This window comes from Podarcis liolepis (genome assembly GCF_965112155.1).
Source record: "Podarcis liolepis genome assembly, chromosome: 11".
In the NCBI taxonomy this organism is placed as follows: Eukaryota; Metazoa; Chordata; class Lepidosauria; order Squamata; family Lacertidae; genus Podarcis; species Podarcis liolepis.
In genome coordinates, this window is record NC_139565.1 from 54354118 (window position 1) to 54377484 (window position 23367).

General features: G+C 45.5%; 1 protein-coding gene across 1 annotated transcript in view; it reads left to right on the forward strand.

Annotated features, from left to right (window-relative positions):
* The window catches only part of MEX3C (mex-3 RNA binding family member C), a 140306-nt gene that overhangs the window by 103388 nt on the left and 13551 nt on the right, over window positions 1–23367 (forward strand). Inside the window, exon 2 of the mRNA XM_083465824.1 lies at window positions 5399–6866. Within this exon, the coding sequence (XP_083321950.1) occupies window positions 5420–6866 (1447 nt within the window). The 5' untranslated portion in view covers window positions 5399–5419. The remainder of the gene's footprint in view (window positions 1–5398; window positions 6867–23367) is intronic.

Genomic DNA, 23367 nt, shown 5'->3' on the forward strand with positions numbered 1-23367 from the left:
CTCTTCATCGCCTGCATAGGCCTGGCAGAATAGAAAAAGTTTTCGGATGTTTAAAAGCTGGCACAGAATTACCTTCCCTCAATGTCCCAGGGTGGGTTACAGTATTAAAGCACAATATTAAAAACATATAGATAAGGAAAGGCACTAGCAAAGTTTGTCCTCCTATCGGAAGAGTTACCAAAGTAGGTAATGGTGCAAACTATCAAGCATTGTCCAGCAGCACTAAACATTTTTAAAAGAACACAAACATGGCCTGGATATTTATTTTAGGTAAATATTGTCAGAGCTGGGCTCTAAGAGCCTGTTCCATGGGCCTACTGACTTTCCTGATTAACCAGTAAGCCTTTATAATCTGCAATTAAATTTTTAATGGATTAGCCATGCAGATGAATCAATTAAATTCCAGGACCTCCAGCTGAGTATTATTTTAGACTGTTAACAGTCTGCAAAGATTTATAAATGAGAGACTCCAGGTCATCTGAGGCTAGTTATGGAGGCAGATCACATAATCCTGGCCTCCTAAATACTTGTGGACGTTTCCCAGGATTCCCAATGTGCTCCTAACAGCTGCATTCTCCCCTTGAGAAACTAAACAGCCTTCGGCTGTTGCAGCAGGGCTTTAAATGCAAACAAATTTAGAGCAGTTATACAATAGGGAGTCACAAGTGGCAACTGCAACAAAATGCTGCAGTCTGTTCTCCCCCCCCCCCCAAAAAAAAAGCATGCTTCTGCTCAGGATGCCAGCAAGCCATTTCCTCCCAGCAAGGCATTCCACTCCCCTTTCAAAAACAGTTCAGTTAGGACTAAGCATGCTCAGCAGCCTCTGCAACCTGGAGAAGGGGGCGTGACACCCTTTGGGGTTTCGTTTTTACTGCTTTTCCTTTTGTAGTTCTGCAAACCATAGTATTCCCCCAGAAGCATGGGAATATCTCTTTCCCAATGGCCCCATTTTGACTCCAGGCCTGTTGGCACTCAGCACCTGAGCTCAGTATTAGATGGAGTGATAGAAATAGCTACTCTCTCCAGTCAACCATGGAGACAGCAGGTTTTTCCTATGAAGAGCTATTGTGTTCCTTTGGTGTCTAAGTTATTGCCTTGACCTTCTGTCAAGTGTGTGTGTGTGTGTGTTTTTTTTACCCTTTCTTAAGACCTTCCCCCAACAATTCCTGTGCTTCTTAGAGACCAGTTAGTTATGACTTCAACAGCCAGACTTCTTTTATGCACTTAAAAATATACATCCTGTTTTCTCTCCAAAAGGCGGCCTTGAAATGAGTTACAAGAATGCCTTTGATGTTCCGCCAGGTTGTGGGGAGTGTGTCTGTATACGTGTGTATATAATTTTAAGGGACGTGTAAGTTGAGTTGTTTATGTGCAATCACAGCCAGCCATGGTGCACATTCACCAGGCCACGTACAGAATGGGCATATGAGCTATTCACAAAGATGGAATGTTGTACATTCTCTGGTCATTATGCATAATCCCCAACTGGAGAATGTGCATATATCAACTGAATTTTGTACATTCTCTGGACATTTCAGATACAGATATATACCCACCCACCACAAACAAGTGAAAAGCTGAAAAGATGAGCATCCCAGCTGGAGTAAAGGGAAATAGGGAGAGATATAGGCAAACAGAAAAAGGAATAACAGATGAGGGGAGAGAGAGAGACTGTCATTGTCCAAGGCAACTAAGCACACTTCTATTTATTCTGTTGTGTCAACATTTGTTTCATTTCAGCAGAGCCTCAAGAGGCAAATTCTAATGAGCACAAGAGCCCTGCCGGATCAGGCCCATCAAGTCCAGCACCCTGTTCTCACGGTGGCCGAGCCCATAAGGAGGACCCACCTATGATTCCTACCAAACGGTAATACTAAATGGAACCATGCCTTTGTGTTTTGTGCAGATAGCAAAGCACATATCTAGCTTTATATATTTTTCTCTGAAAGTGCTAGGACAGACACACCCTCAGTCCAACTATCAAGTTTAGGACCGAATAGTCTTTCCATGACCACTCATGCTCCAAGGCAGCTTCTGTCCATTGGACAGTGCCCATGACATCACAGCATGCCTTCTTGAACCCACTGTCATTTCCAAAAGCTTTCACTCTAACTTTTTAACCTACCGTATCTTCTTATCCCTCCTCCCCCCGTAGGGATAGCATTAAAGCATTGGTCAAAGTGATGCAAACCCTTCTTCCTTCAACACCATCCTATTTCCTGGTAACATGCAAAGCCCTCCTGAATTCTGTGGGGATTCTACTTAACTTTCTTATTCATGTAAAAGCCCACATTTGTGGAACTGGCAAACCACTTAAGCTAGGACAGTAGGGCGTTCTGAAATCCACAGTCCAGTCCTATTTGATGTACTCAACAACACCATAACATCCCAATTTCCACTGAGATACATTGGCACAGAAATCACTACACCCCTTCCGAACCCGTCCTCACTATTTAATAGCAAAACAATCCTTAGAATTAGGCTATTAGTCTTATTGATGTCAGTGGGGCTAAAAGCCTTCTTAAGTGGTTTGTGGGTGTCAGCCAGGATGACTCAAAAGCATATTTGCAGAGCTTCAGGCATGCAGGAAACATAAGACGCGTAGCAAAGGCAATATGTGTGTCATCCTAACTGTTTTATATCACATAAAGTTTGAATAAATATTTATTTTCCAGGGGAAAATGATGAAGGTTGGCTTAAAATAGAGCCTTGCAGATAGTCTGGAAATAGTCTAAGCTCACACCATATTGGGATTTCTCCATAAAGCATGTGTCCACAGGAAAAGGATGAAAAATTCAGTCTTCTATGACCTACTTTCCCCTCTAATATTCTCCTATGTAACAGTAACTTTAAAAAAAAGGCTGTGGAACAAGTTAACAAGGGAGGTTGTGTGATACTTATCACTGGAAGACTTAAAAAAACTAAACTGGATAAACAGCTCCTATCGGAGAGCTAAGGTGTAGTTCTTCTACCCTCACAGTTTAAAAACACATCATCAGCTCAAACTTTGTTAATTGTAAAATTATTCAGAATGTTGCAACTCCCAAATTGAGCAGCAGACTCAAGTTGCCAGCCTAAGTAATAGGCCCTCAGACTCACATTTCATCTCAACTCGTCTCCCAGTACTGTATACATTTGCATAAGGCCAAATGGAAAGTGGGTTTTTTTGGGGGGGGGAGGGGTTAAGTGGAGACATTTTCAATCATATTGCTTGAGGTGCCTTCTCCCTTGGACCCATAAGCACTACCTTCCCATTGGCAGCATTCAGATATTGGTTCAAACAGACCACTCCATTAATGGTAGCTGCTTGAAAACGCTAGCTTCGTGCAAGCTGTTCTAAGTGGAAAATAATTTGTCTGAAGTAGCCACCACTCATGAACATGAAATTTATTACGGTCAGAGACCAGCTTCTGAAACACAAATGGAACTCCAATCCCAAAAGCCAAACAAACATTTAAAACAATATACATTTAAAACAATAGCAACCACTCTAAATCACCAGTTTTCAAACATTGTTGGCTTCTCCACTGTGGAATGCCACGTTTGCCATGAAACCTCTGTGTACTGCAGAGGACGTGGGGCATATTCTAGGGTAGAGCTTTGGAGTCTGAGTTGACCCATGTGCTCCCGATATCCCCCCTGCACACTGCAGAGGAAGATCAAAGATTGGTTCGCAACCTGTCCTTCGAAGAAGCTTGCCTGCCATTACTGATCTCCTCAAGGAACCCCTTTTACGTTTGAAGAATCCCAACGGTCCCTAAAACAAAGTCTTAAAAACCACTGCTGTGGTACAGATATATGGAGAACACTGTAAGCCAGGCTTCCTCAACCTCGGCCCGCCAGATATTTATGGCCTACAACTCCCATTATCCCTAGCTAGCAGGACCAGTGGTCAGGGATGATGGGAATTGTAGTCTCAAAACATCTGGCGGGCCGAGGTTGAGGAAGCCTGCAGTGTAAGCAATTTGCTGGCGACAGTTTTACTTCTCCTTTACATCTGCAAATGGGGCAGTGGATGGGCTGGATCATTGCCTTGTCTCAGTAATGGAATGGATGAGAGCTAACAAAGTGAGGCTCAATCCAGGTAAGACTAAGGCATTCTTAGTGGGCGGTAGGGTTGCCACCTTTGTCCTGGCAAAATACAAGACAGGCTGGGGTGGTTGGGGATGTGATCTCCCCCCCCCCCCAAAAAAAAAAATGTTGCAAAGTGACTTCAAAGCAACCCATTACAATCTATTTCAGCCTAACAGGATGACCCCTCTGGAATTTGTCACATACACACGTGCACATGAATTTGTAAATCCTTCTGTGCTTGGCTACCCAGAGCTTAAAGACATGACCTCACACACACTCTTTCAAACATGCATTTGGAGAGGATGCCTAACTTGGCATGCACACACACACAGGGGCAGAGACGACCTGTAATACATGACAAAAGTGTATCAATGCAGGACATAGCATTTTCCACTGAAATACGGGACAATCCTGTATTATAAAGGACAGGTGGCAACCCTAGTGGACCGTTCCCTAGATCAGCTAGATGGGATGTTGTCTGCTCTTGATGCGGTTACACTCCCTCTGAAGGTGCAGAAATGTAGCGCCTATATCTGGACAGGGATAGCCTAACTTCTGTCACCTACGCTCTGATAACCTATAGGTTAGATTACTGCAATGTGTTATAAATGGGGCTGCCTCTGAAGGTGGTTTGGAAACTTCAGCTGCTGCAGAAATTGGTGGCCAGGTTGCACACCTAACACTTGTTGTGTTAGGAATCCACATCATCTGTTGTGTTAGGAATTCCCCACACTCTCTCTCTTTTGTCAGGGCTGGTGCCACCCTGCCATTTATTAAAAAAGAGGCTTAGACTTTCCTGGGTGGAAGCCATGCCTTTGATCTGGGGAAGCTTCTGGGGACGAGACTTGCACAAAAAAAAGCAAATAAAAAAGTTGTGCGCGCGGAGGTGCGTGCATTCTGTGCATGTTCAGAGGCACGCTTGCGGTGTGTTTTGTGTGTGAACCCGTCGAATTTATTATTATTATTTTAAAAAATGGCATATAATCTCTGGACGGGCGCCCATCCTTTGTCTCCTGCTCCTCCCTCGCCTCAGAGCGGCTCCTGCCCTTCAACCTTCCCTCCCTCAGGCGCCTCTGCCTTTCTCCCTCTTCCCTCCGTTCCTCTTCCCACGCGGGATGAGGGAGGGAAGCGGGAAGCTGACCGAAGGCCGGGGTGAGTGAGGGGTTGGACCAGGCCAGGCCGCGGAGGGCAAGCAGGGCAAGGCCTCGGCTCACCCGGCCGGCGCCGCCGCCGCCTCAGCCTCCCTCCCGCCCCCGTCACAATACCCGCCCGGCCGACCCAACAATCCTGCGGGGCCTGGCGGCGAGATTGGGCCCGAGGCGAGCGAGGGCGGGCGGGCGCGTGGATGGTGTCTGAGGAGACCAGAGGGCAGGAGGGAGAAGAGCAGCAGGAGGCGCCGCCGCCGCCGCCCTCTCCGCAAACGCCGCCGCCGCCGCCGCCGCTTCTTCTCGCCCCGCGCCCCTTTGCCCGTCCAGGCGCGGCCGCCGGAGCAGCCGCTTTCCCCCCCTCCACCTCCGCCGCCTCCTCCTCCTCCTGCGGCCGCGGCAGCAGCAGCCACCGCCTTCCCGGGGCCCTGCCCAAGCGCCGGCTGCTGCTGCGGTTGCTGAGCCGCCGCTGCCACCACCCAATCGCCCGGCTGGGGGAGCGGCGCGGGGCGGGGCTGGAGCTGCCTGGGCCGCCGCCGCCTGCGGCCGCCGCCGCCGCCGCTGCTGCTGGAGGAGCCGGCGGGGGGAAGCCGCCATGGAACAAAAGAAGCGCTGAGCCGAGCGGCGGCCGTGGCGGCGGCACCACCGTCGTCGTCGCCGCCGCCGCTCCTGCTGCCAGCGCCTCGCCTCAAGCCCCGCAAGAGGCGGAGGAGGAAGAAGAAGAAGAGGAGGAGGAGGAAGAGGAGGAGGAGGCCGTCGTCCTCGCCGCCGCCGCGGGAGAGCCGGCAGCAGCAGCATGTCGCCCCGGAGGGCCCAGTAGCCCCAGCGCGTCGCCCCTTCCTCCTCTTCCTTCTTCTCCGCCCGCTGCTGCTGCCGGCGGCCTTGCCGAGGCCATGCCGAGCGGCAGCGCCTCGCCGTCGCCTCAGGAGGAGCCGCCCGAGCTGGTGGGGCTGCTGCTGCCGCCTAGGCCACCGCCGGGCCTGCTGCTCCACTATCACCACCATCACCCGCTGCTGCTGCCGCCGCCGCCGCCTTCGCCGCCGCTGCTGAGGGAACGCCTGGCCGGCCTGGGCCTGGGCGAGGCGGCGCCCGTTCCGTCGCTGGAGCGCCCGGAGGAGGAAGAGGAGGGCGGCGGCGAGGAGGAGGAGGCGGCGGCCCCCGAGGGCGGCGGCGGCGACCTGGAGCTGGACTTGGAGGAGCCGCCTGACGAGGACGACGACGACCGAGGAGGAGGCGGCGGCGGCGGAGAGGACTTGCTGCTGGAGCCCGGCGGTGGCGGCGTCCCGGCGGCCTCCCTCCTGCTGCTGCCGCCGCCGCCGGCCTTGCCCCCCGGGCTGGGCTCGGTCATGCTGCCGCCGCCCCTCTCCGCCGGCTCGGCCTTCGAGGCCCAGGAGGCGGCGCTCGGCGGGGCGCTGTACGGGCCCGGCGACGATGCCCACCACGGCGGCGTGATGGCGGCGATGCTCTCGCAGGGCTACGGGCCGCCCGGAGGAGGTGTGGCGGCAGCGGCGGCGGCGGCCGGGATCCCTCCGGTGCCGGCCTTGAACGGCGAGCAGGCGGCGCTGCTGAGGAGGAAGAGCGTCAACACCACCGAGTGCGTGCCGGTGCCCAGCTCCGAGCATGTGGCCGAGATTGTGGGGCGGCAGGGTGAGTGCTTCGGGGGTGGGGAGGAGAGCAGGAGGAGGCCTTGGGGGTGGGGGAGGCTGAGTAGATCGGGGATCGGGACCCCGAAATCAGGTGGGCGCTGGGAAAGGAAGAGGAGAGGCTGGTGCGTGGGGGGCGGGGATCTGAATAAACTGGGTTCGGGCGAGGCCTGCCTAATTATTATTATTGCCATTGTTGGAGGCTGCCCTGTTCTCTTGTGCATGGGAAGCACGAGGGGGGCGGGCGGGTAGCATGGCCCATTGAATGCACACACACGAAATTTGCACGAGGCCAGGGAAGCCAAGGGTAAGTGCAATGGGATACTGGGAAGGACTGGGTCCGATGGAATGGGATGCACGCGGGGTGACTTGGAGCGAAGGCGAAGTTCCGGGGTGGGTCAGGAGACCCCCGGGCATTCGGAGCAGGAGGAAGTCGGGTCTGAACTTTGGGATTGCCAGGATGCCAGGTGGGGGTAATGGGGAGGAGGGGGAAATTGTCTGGAAGATAAGGGGTTTGGACTCGGGCAATGCAGGATCATAGCTGTCAACTTTTCCCTTGTGAGGAATCCTATTCAGAATAAGGGAATTTCCCTTTTAAAAAGGGGAAAGTTGACAGCTATACGCAGGATTGACATGTGTTGGAAGTTGGGAAGACCTCTTGGTTTTGGAACTTGGGGGTTGAGATTGGTAGGTGCCCTGCCCGGTTACAGGGTTGCTAAATGGGTTACCTTGGTGGTGCGGGGGGGGGTAATACCAACAGGTGGGTGAGGAAGTGGCGTTCCGAAACATGGGTGCTTTCTGTTGTTCCTGTGACCTGTAGAGAAAGGGAAGCTGCGCAAGAGTTATGAGCTGGATTGGGAAGGAAAGGTCCAAGGTATTTTAAAACTAAATGTAGGAGGCCTTTGGACAGGCCTGGGCATGTTCCACAGAAAGCATGAGCAGATTTGGGTGACTTAAGTTTTCACAGACAGTAACAACTTAGTTGTATGGGTGGTAGAACTGAGTAGGGCCTGTGGGGTTTGTTTTTTATTAAGAACAGACACTTAGAAAGAAGAAGAAGAAGAAGAGTTTGGATTTGATATCCCGCCTTTCACTCCCCTTCAGGAGTCTCAAAGCGGCTAACAATCTCCTTTCCCTTCCTCCCCCACAACAAACACTCTGTGGGGTGAGTGGGGCTGAGAGACTTCAAAGAAGTGTGACTGGCCCAAGGTCACCCAGCAGCTGCATGTGGAGGAGCGGAGACGCGAACCCGGTTACCCAGACTACGTGACTACCGCTCTTAACCACTACACCACACTTGCTTCCATTAAGTGGGGATGGGAATACTGTATACTGCTCGTAAAGAAAGGATCAGAGATCTTTCAGGAAGCCAAAATAAAAAAATTCCTTCCAGTAGCACCTTAAAGACCAACTAAGTTAGTTCTTGGTATGAGCTTTCATGTGCATGCACACTTCTTCAGATACCACACGAATGCACACAAAAGCTCATACCAAGAACTAACTTAGTTGGTCTTTAAGGTGCTACTGGAAGGAATTTTTTTATTTTGACTATGGCAGACCAACACGGCTACCTATCTTTCAGGAAGCGTTATTTTGGAGAAGACGAATAGAACATTTATCGCAGGTAGAACTGTGCACAAAGTCTTATTGTTGCAGAGTTTGGAATGGATGATATCGAAGCCTGGTGTTAGGAAAAACTTTCTAAGTAAGCATAACTTAGCAGTGGAAAAGATTCCCTGGGGTGTGGTGGAATCTCCACCCTTCAGGCCAGGGGGAGGTTAGGAAAGAATTGAGTTGGGATAGGTGATGAATTCAATGCCTGGGGCAGGGAAGAGGCATGAATATTGAGATGACTTCCTGGTAGAAAGCTGGTGTGATGTTAAGAGTACTAGCGAGACCAGAGTTCAGTCCCCAACTTGGTCATGTAGCTCACTTAATGATGCGCTTGTCACCTGCTCAGTCTTCATTGTGAGAATAGGTCCCATTTTCCTTTGGAAAGATAGACATGTAATGTGGTGTGAGGCCATTGCTAATATACACAAGCACCTTATAGCCTGTGGTAAAGGACTCCTACCACAATAAAGGGCTACTTCAGTTGTATGATTCTGAGAGCTCTTTCAATGAAAGATTTGATATATCTTAACTGCATGCTATGTGGTGATTTGCAGGGATACACTTGGGAAAATGCTGTTTTGTTGCTGTAGGTGGTCTGTAATGCTGTCAGTGGTAATATAAGTGTGGGAAGGGAGAACTCTGGCGACAGATCTACTGGAATATAATAATTTATAGTTGAAGGGTTGGCATAATCCAAGCTGGTGCAGTATCAGGGGTGGGTTAGAAGTTAATTAGCAGAGCCCCTTTGTAAAGCAATATGCAAATAAAGATGAGACACAGCCACTTTTTCCACAGCTTGTTCTTTCCTTGTCCCCCTCCTCTCCCATCTACAGTGTAGAGTACTGTATTCCAAGTTTCATAAAAGCACAAAAACAAACTAGTTGAATTAATGCCACTCATCCTTTCCCATTCTCTGTCAGTTAATTGTCAGTCGCTTTCCTGTCACCCCTCCTCCTCTTCAGAGTTATCTCCCATCTGTCCTTTTTTGTCTGGGAGCACAATAACCTGAAGTTGGTGGGAAGGCGTATTCAAGGACACAACAAAAGCGCCAGGCTGGTGTGACCTGTGAAGCAATAAATAAAAAGCTGAAGCGGACATAGCTGGCTTTGCAGATACAAGGATAGGCATCATTTGCTGCTGTAAATCTTAAGTGCCTATCCTTTCCCCAAAAAAACTTGATTTTGTTGTTTTTAAAAACTTTAGCTCTGATTATAACTGAATATGAAACCTATTAACCTCAGGCCAGATGCTGCCAGCAGGCTTTTAACCACCTCTGTTAGCAGTCAACTGACTTGTTAGGGACTGACTCAGATGAGCAAAGTTATGCTACTGTGACTTTTACTTTGACATGCTTCCCTTTGTGCTGAATCAGGCCATAAATAAAAAGAAATGGGTTTTACAGTAAACAGATTTAAGGAGGGAATACATGTATTGTTTCATGTTTGCCTGGCCAATGTCTCCCGTTCTCCAGCTTCTTCTTTCTGCTGTTGCTTCTACCAAGTACCCTGTTTCTCAGTTTGTGCTTGTCTGATAAGGACATGACTTGTGATGTCATAAAATCAAGTTATCACTTCCTTGTGGATGGTGTGGTCAGTGATAAAAGCATTTCCATTAAACCAAAGTACTATATAGCATGTGATTTTTTTTTTTTTGTTATTTGATAAACACTTCAAAAGTTTGGCTGTCTCTTGTGTTTTAAAAGTATTTTTAGTGCTTCTTAACTGATTGATCATCTACTTTAAATTTGGTTAATTTGCATATTATTTATGATGCTGAAAGTCATTTATTATTTAATAAACGGTACTTATTGCTCATTATTAGAAAATATTAACAATCCTCTTTCCCTGTATTTCATTCCATGTCACAATAACATTCCAGAACCTACAGCTTTTCTGCTTCAGGCTAGATAACCTTTTAAAGATTACTCATGTGATGTACTTATTCAGCAGGGCAAATTGGACTATACTTTCCTCCTACCCGTGTCCATCATGTGGAGAGGAGACTGGCCCACTGACCTTCATCTCTAGCATCCTCAGCTGTCCATGTGGGAAAATTCAAATATATCCAGCACTCGTGGTGGGGATCCTCCTGCCCACAGGCTTAATTATGCTTGGCCAAGCCATGCCCACCTGCCATACACCTAACTTCATATGTTGTCAGGTATGGGCAGATAATGGCACAGTGGGGCTGCAAGGACGTCAGTCAGCTGATCAGCGGGACTTGCATAGTCCTGTGCATGAAAGCTCAATAATCAGCTGATTGTTGGAGCTTGCAGAGCACAGGGTTAAGGCTTCCATGCTCATGCTATGCAAAAACTGGTCATTGTGATGCCAGCTGATTGACAGGTGGATAGCCCTGTCCACCTGTCTAACTTAGCCCTCAAGGCTGTGGGAGGTAAGAAGCCCATCAGCCAGCCAAATCCTGTTCCCACTTATGTCCTAAATCAGGCACGTCCAACAGGTAGATAGTGATCTACCGGTAGATCACTGGACGTCTGTGGTAGATCACTAGACAATCACTGGCTTCCCCCAAAGAAGTTCAACATTTAAACCGCCCTGGACCCCAAAAAATGGGGCTTTCGTCCTCACTAAAAAGGCTCAACAACCTTGACCTGAACCCAAAAAAGGGGGCAGATCACTGCCAGTCTTTAACTCTATGAATAGATCACAGTCTCTTGGGAGTTGTCCACCCCTGTCCTAAATCATCCTTCCACAACCTAGTGGATTTTAGACTGAAACTCCCATCATCCCCACCCAGTGGTGGGAAATAATGGTAGTTATAGTCTAAAAAGATCTGGAGGGCATCCAGAAGGGAGCACTTATCTTATGTGCATAAAATTTCAACATGTGTAAGTCGAATCTTGTAATCAGTTTATTGACAAAATCTGCTGATGAGTAATACACAGTTTTAGCTTGCGCACATAAGAAATTATGCACTTAGATAGTATCTGAACATGACATCCCCATGGTTAGGGGCATCAGGGACTACTAAGTAGAGAGAGCATGCATGCTTATGCTTCTCTCCACGTAATAGACTGCCTTTGGGGGCATGTAGTCCTGTGGATTTTATTACCTTGGTAACTGGCAAAGGAGAACACTATTTAGAGATTAGAGCTGCCATGGAAGTCTATTTTAAATCTCAGAGGCAGATTATAGAATTGCAGAGTTGGAAGGGATCCGAGGGGTCATCTAGTCCAGCCCTCTGCAATGCAGAAATCACAGCTAAAGAATCTCTGGTAGATAGCCATCCAACCGCTGAAGGAGGAGAGTGCACCACCTTCCGATGTAGACATCAAACAGCTCTTATTATCAGAAGGTTCTTCCTAATGTTTTGTTGGAATCTCCTTTCTTGTCATTTGAATCCATTGGTTTGGGTTCTACCCCCTGGAACAGGAGAAAACAAGCTTGCACCATCTTCCATGTGACAGCCCTTCAGATATTTGACGATGGCTATCCTATCCTATAACCTCTTGGTATTATCTTCTCCAGGCTAATCATGCCCAACTCCCTCGACCGTTCCTCACAATGCTTGGTTTGCAGGCCCTTAATTATCTTGGTTTCCCTTCTTTGCATACATTCTAGCTTGTCAATATCTTCCTTAAACTCTGATGCCCAGAATTAGATGTAATTCCCTAAAAGGCTGTATTGAAGTAATAATATTTTTTAAAAACCCATTACAAACTATATGTTAAATAAATAGCTGTCCCATCGTTTCTTATATGACTTAGGTTGAAGTTTCTTGGGCGCCTGCTTTTTATTTTCATGATTATGACAAAAAGGCTCTTCTGCTCTCAAATTTATGCCCTATCTACTCTAGATTCTTTATTTATAGCTGTCCTGAGGATCTTACTACATTGCACAAAAGCAGGAAATCATACTTTCAAAGAAGAAAAATGCATTTTTAAATGTGGACCTTTTATACAAACAAAAGCAGAAGAAATGTGTTGGAGTGTTCACAGTTACTCCTTTTAAGAGAATCGCAGGCATTAGAGAATTTAAGAAATTGTGTGACCATTTACAGTGCAATCATGACTCCTACATACAGCACATCCCCACTATTCCAGCTGGTATATTTTTGACCCCGGCTGAGCTCTTCTTAAGCTGGCGACATAACTTGGCACATTTGCTTAGAATGCCTGTGTTCAAGCCATACTGGCACAAATCAAAGTGGTGGTGGGGGGGGGAGAGAGAGAGAGAGATTAGGGCAAAAAGGGTTCTGTCAAGTGTGGGAAATGAGTGTGCTAGGGTGGGGAGAGGTATAAAACAACTTCATCCTGACTCCATTCACTGATCCTGCCCACCTGTTTGGTGTAATATACACCACCAAAATACAAGTGTAACTAAAATTCATCCCATAGGCATCAATGGAAGGGCAGAAAATGAAGGTTTACAGTTCCACCTATATACACCATACGCACAAGAGAAGTTAGGATGTAGTTAAATTTGCATAGAAGATAGGTTGGATTATCTGCCTCATTAGTATTTCTCTGGAGGCTAGAATCCTATGCACAATTTACTTTGGGTGTAAGTCCCATTGAACTTAAGAGTTGTCTACCTAGAAATAAATTCCTGCATAGGATTGCTTTGCTAGTCCAGTATCTGTCAAGTAATATCTTCTGCAGCCTGGATTGTAAAATACTAGTTTGTTGATTCTACCAAGAAGTAAGGAAAGAAGTAGCAGCCAATCTAAATACATTGTTTCCCCAATCTCCATTCTCAGTTCATAACAAGTGGTTGAACCACCTTTTCACAGTGAGGCATGAGCTACTGCAAAACAAGCACACTATAGGATCTGTTGCTTGGCATCTGTCATAAAGGTTGGTATGCAAGTTATGTTAACTACCTGCAATTAAATGTTGCAAGATACAATCCTCAAGTGTGGTATATGCTTCTGATATGCTCCTCAATGTTGAACAAGTAGCTCTTCCCCAGAAGTACTTTATCAGCGATTCAGTTCCTTCAGACCAGATTCAGAAAATGTTATTTGTGTAAGAATTGAGTCCTGTTCTGTTTCCCCACCACCAAAGGCTATTGTTGTTTATTGCAGTTACTTTTCGTACTACATGTTCCTGCTATTTAGTTTCTGATGCCACTACAGAGTCAGCATAGCAAAGAACATGTCATAAATAGATTTGTGGCTCCGCAAAGAAATTCCTGTTGAAAAAAATGTTTTCTGTAAGAGGCATGAGTGAGGAGAGGAATAAACAAACATTCGTGCATCTGTACATTTTAAACAGTTCTCAAAATTATATTGTGCTATTTGCACCTAGAAAACAAAAGTTGGCTAGTTGAGATGTCTGCATTCAAGACTACACCCGGCCAGCTCAGCATTCTATGCCCCCATGGTAGAATTTAACATTTCTGAAAGTACCTAAAACAGTTGCCCAGGTTATTTCTCCAGCCTTCCAAAAGCCAAGTGGGTGGGACAAAGGAACTATGTTTCATCCAGAGGCAAAAAACCCCACTAACATGAATGAATCTGAGTAGAATTTGCCTTTAAAAGTGGATGAGGCTAAATAGATTTTCCTTAGTCACATGATACCTGCTTTGCCAGGCATGCTCAGTGACAAAGTTGCCATAAGAGGCATAGTTAATCCAGGCTAATATAATCTCAGGTAACAACCCCCCCCCCCGTAGTTTTTTTGTGTGGGGGGGAGAGTTATCACCATTTTATAGTGAATGGCTTGTTCCACTTAAAGATGTGGTTATCATAAAACATTTTGAGGAATGTTGAAAAATAAATACCTGTTCAGAAGGACATTTTAGAATCCTTGCTTACATTGTACAGTACAATTGTACATACCATGTATAGTCAGAGCTTGTATTACCAAAGCAGGTAGAGCTCCATCCCCTTTGATATGGATGGGCAAAGGGCTATTGGTCCCATTTTGTATGATCAGCTCCATAATATTCTTGCAGTGAAGCTGGTAAAATGTGGGTTGGGTGGTATAAGTCTTAGGTAGGTTTGTAGCTGGGTGTCTGACCATACATAAAGAGTTCTCACTAATGGTTCCTCATCATCCTGGAAAGTAACAAGTGTGGTGCTTCAGAGTTCTGTCCTAGGCCCTTTGTTGTTCAGCATCTTTATTAAGTACTTGGATGAAGAAATTGAGGGGATGGCCGCCAAATTTGCAGATGGGAGGGATAGTTAATGCCACGGAAGACAGGATTCACTCTGACCTTAATGGATTGGAGAACAGGACCCACACTAATAATATGAATTTCAATAGGAACAAATGTAAGGTTCTGCACTTAGGCAGGAAAAAACATCTGCACGCATATAAGATGGGGGACACTTAGCTTGGCAGTGTGATGCAGCAGCAAAAAGAAAGAAAAGCTAATTCTATTCTAGGATGCATCAACAGATGTACAGTGTCCCGATCAAGGGAACTCAATAGTACCAGTCTTATTCTGCCTTGATCAGACCACACCTGGAGTACTGTGTCCAGTTCTGGGCACTGCAGTTTAAGAAGAACATTGACAAGCTGGAATTTATGCAGAAGAGGGCAACCAAGATGATCAAGGGTCAGAAATCCAAGCCTTGGGAGGAATGGTTGAGGAAGTAGGGTAGGCTTGATGAGAGGAGATATGATAGTCATCTTAAAATCAGACTCAAACTCATTTCCTCTCCAGTGTGACAAGTCACAAGCAGGGGAGGAGCAAGAGCTCTTTTGTGTTTTATTTACATTACAGTGGATGCTCGGGTTGTGAATGTGATCCATGCGGGAAACACGTTCGCAACCCGCAGCACCACGCATGCGCGGGTCGTGCTTCTGTGCATGTGCAAAGTGCGATTTAGTGCTTCTGCGCAGGCGCCGAAACCCGGAAATAACCTGTTCCGGTACTGCACATAGTTTATGTTGTGTGCAAACTAGGCCAATGTAAGTTGTTTCTCCCAACCCAATTTGACACTTCTTTGAGGACAAGTATAGCTTCTACAGTGCTATAGAAAGGTAATAAATTGAAGGTACATTACATGTTATTAAAGTACCCATTTGACATAAATAGTAATTTTATGAAAATGGATTTAGTTAAATGATGGTTAACAAGGGGAAAATAGCTCTAAAGGTTTTAAGAACAGTAAATGGCTCCCCTGCTAACTAGACTGCTCATTTTTACCCATTGTTACCTTGTTTGTTCTTTGCTGACTGAAAAGTGTTAGGTTTAAAAGATACTTGAAATTTTAATAGAGGTAATATGGGAGGACCTCTGTGCTTTATAACGGCAAAACAAAAAAGACAATAAAGCTGATTTATTTAGCTGGAAATTGCCATTTAAGTTTGCAATTTCTTCAGACAGTCTTTTGTACGCTCCACATTTGGGATGGAGGAGAAATCAAATCAAGTTCATAGAGGATAGGTCTCTATCAACAGGTGTTAGCCATTACAGTTCTATGGAACATCTGGATTCAGAGGCAGTGTGCCAGATGCTGAGAAGGGCTGCTGTCTTCCTCTTCAGCTTGTGAACTTCCTGGAAGCATCTGGTTGGCCATTGTTGGAAACAAGTTTCTGGGTCTTGATCTGATACAGTAGGGTACCTCTTATATTCTTATGATGACTCCTGTGAAATTTGCACAGCAAGAAACTGAATTCCAGAGCATTAATAATAATTGGAGTGGAGTAGTTGCAGAAGGAGTGATTTGATTTATTTTTTAAGACAAGGGAACTTCACAATGGTGAAAAATTTGTGAGCTTTCTGAAAACAGGGCCAGATGGACATTAAGATTACAGTTCTTGAGAGAGTTACTGAAGAGTGGTAACTTAACAGAAATGTGGTAACCTAACCAAGCAAGGTAATTATGCATCTTGATGACAGATGTTTTCCATCCAGAATTAGTATATATTGAAATATGCTAGTGGCATATTCTTGTAACTTCCACTGTGGAATATTAATACATCAGAGTTCCCAGAGTCCGAAACTGGAATGTGTTAGGTATTTTAGGTCTTTCCCTTCCTTTTTTTGGCCTTCGTGTGATTTCAGTGGGTGAGCATTATGTGTGCACATTCCATTTCTTCAGCTGCTTGCGAATTTATAGCCTTACATTCAGCACCGTCAGTACTGAAGCCATTGCTGGCAGGGCTGCAGTAAGTATCTCACAGCTCCATTCACTACAAGCTTTGCTCTGTGTTATGAGGCACAGAGTCATCCAGAATGATTTGCTGCCAAAAATGGACAGTGTTACGCACACTGCACAGAGAATTCAGGCCAGGAACAAGTTTCAATGACCACCTTGAGAAGAGGTTGGTGACCGCTGCTGGTTGGCTTGCATTGTCTCCAGTCCAAATTTGGTCGCTGGTCTCACCTGCTGCGTGTGATGACATCACAGAAACTTGTAGTATCATTTCCAAAGAGGAGGGCCAGGCAGCCCCCAATCAAAGCTTTTTTGGAGTCTGTACAACTCCAAACCTCCTTGAAATAAGAATAGGGAGGTCAGATGGGGGGGGGGGAGAAACAAACCCCAGAATCTCCAGAACAGAGGTCAAAAATTAAAAAGTAGGCTAATTTCTAAACCTGCTAAAGAAAATACTGTCGTGTCTGTCTGTCTGTTTGTATTTTATATAAATTATGCCTTTTGAGTGCCAACATCAAGAGGCAGCTGTTGGTATTTGACTCCTGAATGAGTAGGAACATAGGAAGTTGTCTTGTATTGAGTTTATCTAGCTCAGGAGTTTATCTAGCTAGCTCAGTATTGTCTACACTGGAAGGCAGCAGCTTTCCAGGATTTCAGCTGGGGTCTCTGCCAGCCCTTCTAGCCGGAGATTGAACCAGGGACTTTCAACATGCAAAGCAATTAATCTCTGACCCTGCCACAAATAAAAATGAATTTATCTTTGTGGACATGGGGAGCTCCTCATTCAGAGGATAAGAAATCACTTCAGCTCGTGACACAGTCGTTAGAATGTGTTAGGAGTAATAATAGAATACTGGAGTGCATTTCCAGACATGAACTCCAAAGTCAGAGAAGTCAGGGGGAGAGTCCCATATCGCATGCTTACATCTCTTCATGCATTTCCCTAGATGAGAGTCAACCTGAATATACTTGATATGCTAATCGGGTTACGAAAAGGTATGTGGTGTAAAACATTTTCGATCTTTTCAGACCCAGCACCCACTTTTAACTCAAACATGCATTGGGGGGACCCATTTCTTAATCCTTTACCATATACAGTGGTGCCCCGCAAGACGAATGCCTCGCAAGACGGAAAACTCGCTAGACAAAGAGTTTTCCGTTTTGGAGGTGCTTTGCAAAACGAATTTCCTATGGGCTTGCTTCGCAAGACGACAATGTCTTGCGAGTTCCTGCTGGTTTTTTCCCTCCCCCCCTTTTTCTAAGCCGCTTATCAGCTGATCTGATCAGCAGATAAGCTGCTTAAAGGCGCTAATAGCGCTAATCCGCTAATCCTTCAATGGGCTTGCATCGCAAGACGAAAAAACCGCTAGACGAAGAGAATCACAGAACGGATTATTTTCGTCTTGCGAGGCACCACTGTATGTGCATGGTGTTAGTTAAAACATTTGAGAAGCAGTGATACAATGGACCACGTCCTTTTCATGGTGCTTTATTTTATTTGCTAAAATAAATAAACAAGCATTGAAATGCAGACATCCAAGACTCCAGGAGTGTGAGGCTACAGAGCCCTTGAAACCTTCTGTGTATTTGTCCAATCTGGCGCTTTTGAAGGGGTATGGGACTTAGGTGCTTTGTTTGGTGTAATAGAACATTTAAACCTGACTCAGGGAGGTGGGTGTTCAAATCACCAACCAGTTGTGACTCTCACAAGATAATCCTGGGCATAACCTACTCTCCAGGTAATCTGAGCTTTCTGGGAGAAAGGGGCATGCAGATTTGTCAAAATAAAAACGTATTTTTCCAACCATGATCATAAAGACACACAATAGTCACCTTAATAGTGATGGGGTTTGAGAGCTATTGCAAAACTCTGTTAGTCCTGCAAAGATAAGAGGAGGGATTGCTCAAGGCTGTAGATTCTGGAACAAGAAGCCGGGCTAGAGGCTGTGTTGTGGGTTAGGGAATTCTGATGATTAAGGAAGTTCTGCCCGTGCTTCCTGCTCGCATCCTCTCTGGTTTCAGTCTTTTGGCAGGCGCTGTCTGCACGTGATTTTAGTTTTGCTTGACAGCTGTGAGGGCTCGAAGCACTTCTCTGTGTATGTTTTTGTTAGGCTTATTTTAATGAAAGCTGAGTTCCCAGAGTCCTCCTAAGAGGCCAAGGCCAAGTGATCTGATCACAGCCATGGAGGTTTTGTTTATAACTCTTCTCTCTGTTCCATAACCTTTGTGACTAATGGTAGTCGGTGCCCTTTCCATGCAGAGTGATTGTGACTGTTATCTGAGGGCAAGTTACGAAGCTCATTTGGGCTCAAAAAAAGAAAAAAAAATCCTGAAACACTTCCTCCAGTGCAGATAGTCTCGCTTAACATAACAGTTGTGAACTCCAAATGTAATTCAGCGTGTTATATATTGATATGGCATGTTAATTTTTTCCATTATCATTCTTACTGGGGGATTCTAAATAAAATTTCAGTAACTTGCAGCAGTGGCGTAGCGTGGGTTGTCAGCACCCAGGGCAAGGCAAGTAATTTGCGCCCCCTAACCCGTGGATTTGCGCCCCCTAACCCTAACCCCCAGATGTTGCGCCCGGTGCACCCGCCCCCCCCTGCACCCCCACGCTACGCCACTGACTTGCAGTTCCCTTCCAGTTCTTAGGAAGTTCTGCAACATTTCCCCCAGGACCCCCTACAATTGTCTTATTTCAATGTTATGGTTACCTTTTGAAGGTGAACAGATTTGTGTCAGCCACTGAAAAGTCTTGGTAGTGGAAATCTAGAGGCTTGGTGAGTTCTGGCTTTTAGAATAGTTTTTCCCATTCGTGATACATTAGTATTTCAGGCTTATTTCTACATTCTTTAAATAAATTTGTTTAAAATCAGTGCTAAGGTAGTGCTTCAAAAGTGCATCAGTACTCACAAATAATGTGTTACTGAGGACTCAGCTATACAGCTGCAAATAAAAAGGTTTAAATGCGTTGTAAAATACAACATACAAATGTGACACTAGATGGCGATGGCGAGCTATGGCAAATTCAATGTATTTTTCAAAACATGTTTTAAAAAAGCATTTTCACAGCGTTTTTCATATCTGTGTAGTTTCCACCTGATGAGGGATTTCAGTGCTCCTCTGTGCTCCTCCTGCTTGCAGCTGTAACAAGCAAGAGAGCACTGTGGTTTTTATACTGTAAAATAATATCTACTTATAGGTAAGTACAAATGGGTGAGTTACCCTTGGACTGGCTCAGAACCAGTTTGATTCGAATCTCTTACCCATACACAAATGACAAAGCAGCCAATAGAGAGAAAGAACTGCTGGCTGTATGAAACAGTTCCATGCATTTGGTGATCACACGAGACATCAAAGTTAGTCCACATAGTGGGAAACAGGCAGCACTGCCCAAAGTACCTGCTTGGGGCCACCCCCACTAGGGACCCTCTTTCCTAGTGACACTTGGTAAGTATTTGCATCCCACCAGTATAGTGTTCATACGGCTGGACTGTAACAATCACCAATATCTTTTCAGAAGCAATGAATTATAGTTAAAACAGAACAAAGTAGTGTTTTCTGTGTAGTGGAAATAGACTATTCATTTTGTTTATAGAAATTATTTCAGAACTTTAATACATTGCAGTTTCTGGGTAGTTCAGCATAAAAAGGGAGTATATGATCCTCATAAGTACTCGGTGTATGATCCTAGTGAGATACAGAATGGCATCAACTAGATTCTGCTGCCAGGGATCAAACCATAATATGAGCACATGGACTGTTGTGCTGCAGTGATAATTACTGAATATGTTTTCCCCACCGTGATTGCTTTTCAAAGAGTAGCCTTTCATCAAAAGCTCACAAGAGTGACATAAATATGGTTTTTAAGAGATACAGTGGTACTTCGGAAGTCAAATGGAATCCGTTCAGGAAGTCTGTTTGACTTCCAAAACGTTTGGAAACCAAGGCGTGGCTTCCGATTGGCTGCAGGAAGCTCCTGCAGCCAATTGGAAGCTGTAGAAGCTGCGCCAGACATTTGGGTTCCAAAGAACATTTGCAAACTGGAACACTCACTTCCAGGTTTGCGGTGTTCGGGACCCAAAACATTTGACTCGCAAGGCGTTCGTCAACCAAGGTACGACTGTAACGGGCGGGATTCACCTTACAAACCCCCTCAACAGAAACCCTTTGCAACTGGGCTCCCTCCCTTTTACTCCCTGTTCACCCTGAAATTGGCTCAGGGTGTGTGTGTAGGAGAATTCCCAGCATTGGGGGCGGGGGGCGGGGAATACTATCTAGCAAGGCTGATAAGCTTATGCAAACGAAAACACTTGTAGTATCACATTAAATTCCACCGTAAATGTTTGCATTACGTTCAGATTTCATTTTTACCAGTTTTTTTAAAATAGAAACTTGTTATACTTGAAGCTTTTACAATCTGGCAATTTTCATTAAAATAAAACTTTAAAAGTAATCAGTTTTTATCTCTCCTGGCAGTGGGTGGATGAGATAAGGAGGATATGATAATGTGTCCCACATACTAGTTAACTATGTTTAAGGTTTAGGTTTTTTACAATCAGGCGGTTATGTCCATTTTCTTAAATAAATGAATTCACCCCTACCATTTCTGTATCTGTGACTTTTAAGCTGCTAAACATGAATAAACCATAATGCCCAGATCAGTCTTTGTACATAAGCTACACTATATAATTGCATGGTTCTTTCTCCCCATCCCCACCAGTTTAAGTTGAAGTTTTGGAGGCTAGTTAACAGGTGTCATTGAACAAGTGCTCCACCTTGTTTTGTGTAATTAAAGTTGATGAATTAATTGCTCCTTTGATTCAAATATACTCACTGTAAGACTAGTTGAGCTAGTATAACCTGGCTTCTGGCCTTTGAATCAGTACAAAATAGTGAAAGTTCCCTTTTGGGTGTAGGGTTATTATTTAATGAACTTATTATCCTGCCCTTCCTCCCAAAGGTGCCTAGGGTGGCAAGCAAATTCACAGTTGTTGTTTTTGTAAAATCAGCCTTCTAAAACAAGATAGAAGGAACTGGTCCACCTAGCTTAGAATCCTCTCTAGAAGTGGACTTAGTTCTCCAGGCCTTAGGCAGCAGGCTTCTCAAAGCTATGCTACCCAGCTTCCTTTAGCTGAAGTTGCCATGGATCGAACCTGGACCCTTGTGCTTGCAGGTATATGTCCGACCTGCCAACTTATATGGCAATCACATTTTATTTACAAGAGCTTGGAAGCAGAGACGTCTTGCACAAGCAGAAAAGCACTTACGCAAGGCAGTCGCCTGCCAATTTATCTCTTGTTACCCTACCCTGCTATAGTCCCCCATACCCAGTCACATGCCATTCCAGAGAGTCCCTCACCCTTCAGAAGTGGCTTTCCAGGGATTCTTGGAATTGCAGTGCAGATATGTGCCTGGAAAGCCCTGCCACATGAGTGGAATTCTGCTAATATATCTCAGGATCCAATATTTTAATTGCTGTGCGTTTCCCCCACAAAGATGTATCTTTCGGTGCGCTTTATTGTAGTGTTTCTTCCAAACTGACCTGATTTGGAGCCAAGTACTTTGTCTTCAGCAGCCTACCTTGAGTGAGAGTGAGAGGGAGCTATCAGGGATTGTTAGTTACTTAAGAAATGTGCATATATTCTTCTAGTTTACCTCGGCAGTATTTCCATATGTGCTGTTTCCCTCTTTAAAGTTATGCATTTCAACATGGCAATGCTAATAGTAATTACTTAACAGACATGCCTTGCAGAGACTAGCGCAGGCTTGTTATGTGCATCAGTATTTGGGGGTAACTGCCAGAGTTCCCTCGGGTATTGTTTTTCTCTCTCCTTAGGCTACTCAAAAGTTGCCAGTGAACAGACAGTTTTGTCGTCATATAACATAACTTGCACTGTAAAACTAGCAGAGCCAAGCACCTAACTTTGTTTGGTTGGTGTTGCTTTTCTCATCACAGGAAAGGGTCCAGACTCCACTCTTAGAGCAGGATTGGAATATCTGTGGCCTGCAAACTTTAATTTTGTGGGGAGTCTTTTGCACCCTGATACCTGTTACCAATCAGAAATGTGGAGGAATATGGGGTGCCTTTGCATGTGGCTATGCGGTGCAGACAACCGGCTCCCCATGTGGTTGTGTGCATCTTGCAATCAAATAATTGTCACTTTGGTTCACCCTTTGCTGTTGGAAAGAGAGAATGGTAAAAACACATGTAAAACAGGCAAAGGAGGGAAGGCTGCAATGATACAACAGATTGGTGGGTGGGGGTGTATGTATATACACACACAGAGAGAGAGAGTGCCCTGCTTTTCCTCTTTGAGACTGTTGTCTGTCAGTTTATTGGCATACAATAAGCCTGATAGCGCATCACATTTTGCTGAAGTGCATAAATGCAAGGAGACAGGTTTTTGGGATCTGTATTCCAAAATGTGGGAGCTTCCTATTGTTCACACTTTTTTGTGCAACTAGAAAAATGCCTGCCCTAATTAGAGTTAAAAGATGTCCAGAGACTTTAGCGGTTGCCTTGACTGTAGCTAGAGACCCAGTGAATTCAGGCACTTCTTAACCTCTATACAAGTTATATATTAAGCCAGCTTTTGCCAACCTGGTGGCCTTCAGATGTTTTGAACTAAAACCCCACCAACCCCCCAGCCATCGCTGCCATATTGATGCTGGTGCTGATGGGAATTGCCGCCAAAAAGATAGGGAGGACACTAGATTGGTGAAGGCTGTATTAAGCTATATACAGAAGTCACGCGTTTGGCCTGCATATCCCAAGGGCAGTTAGCAGATTTTAAGGTGTGCCAAGTCTAAACAGG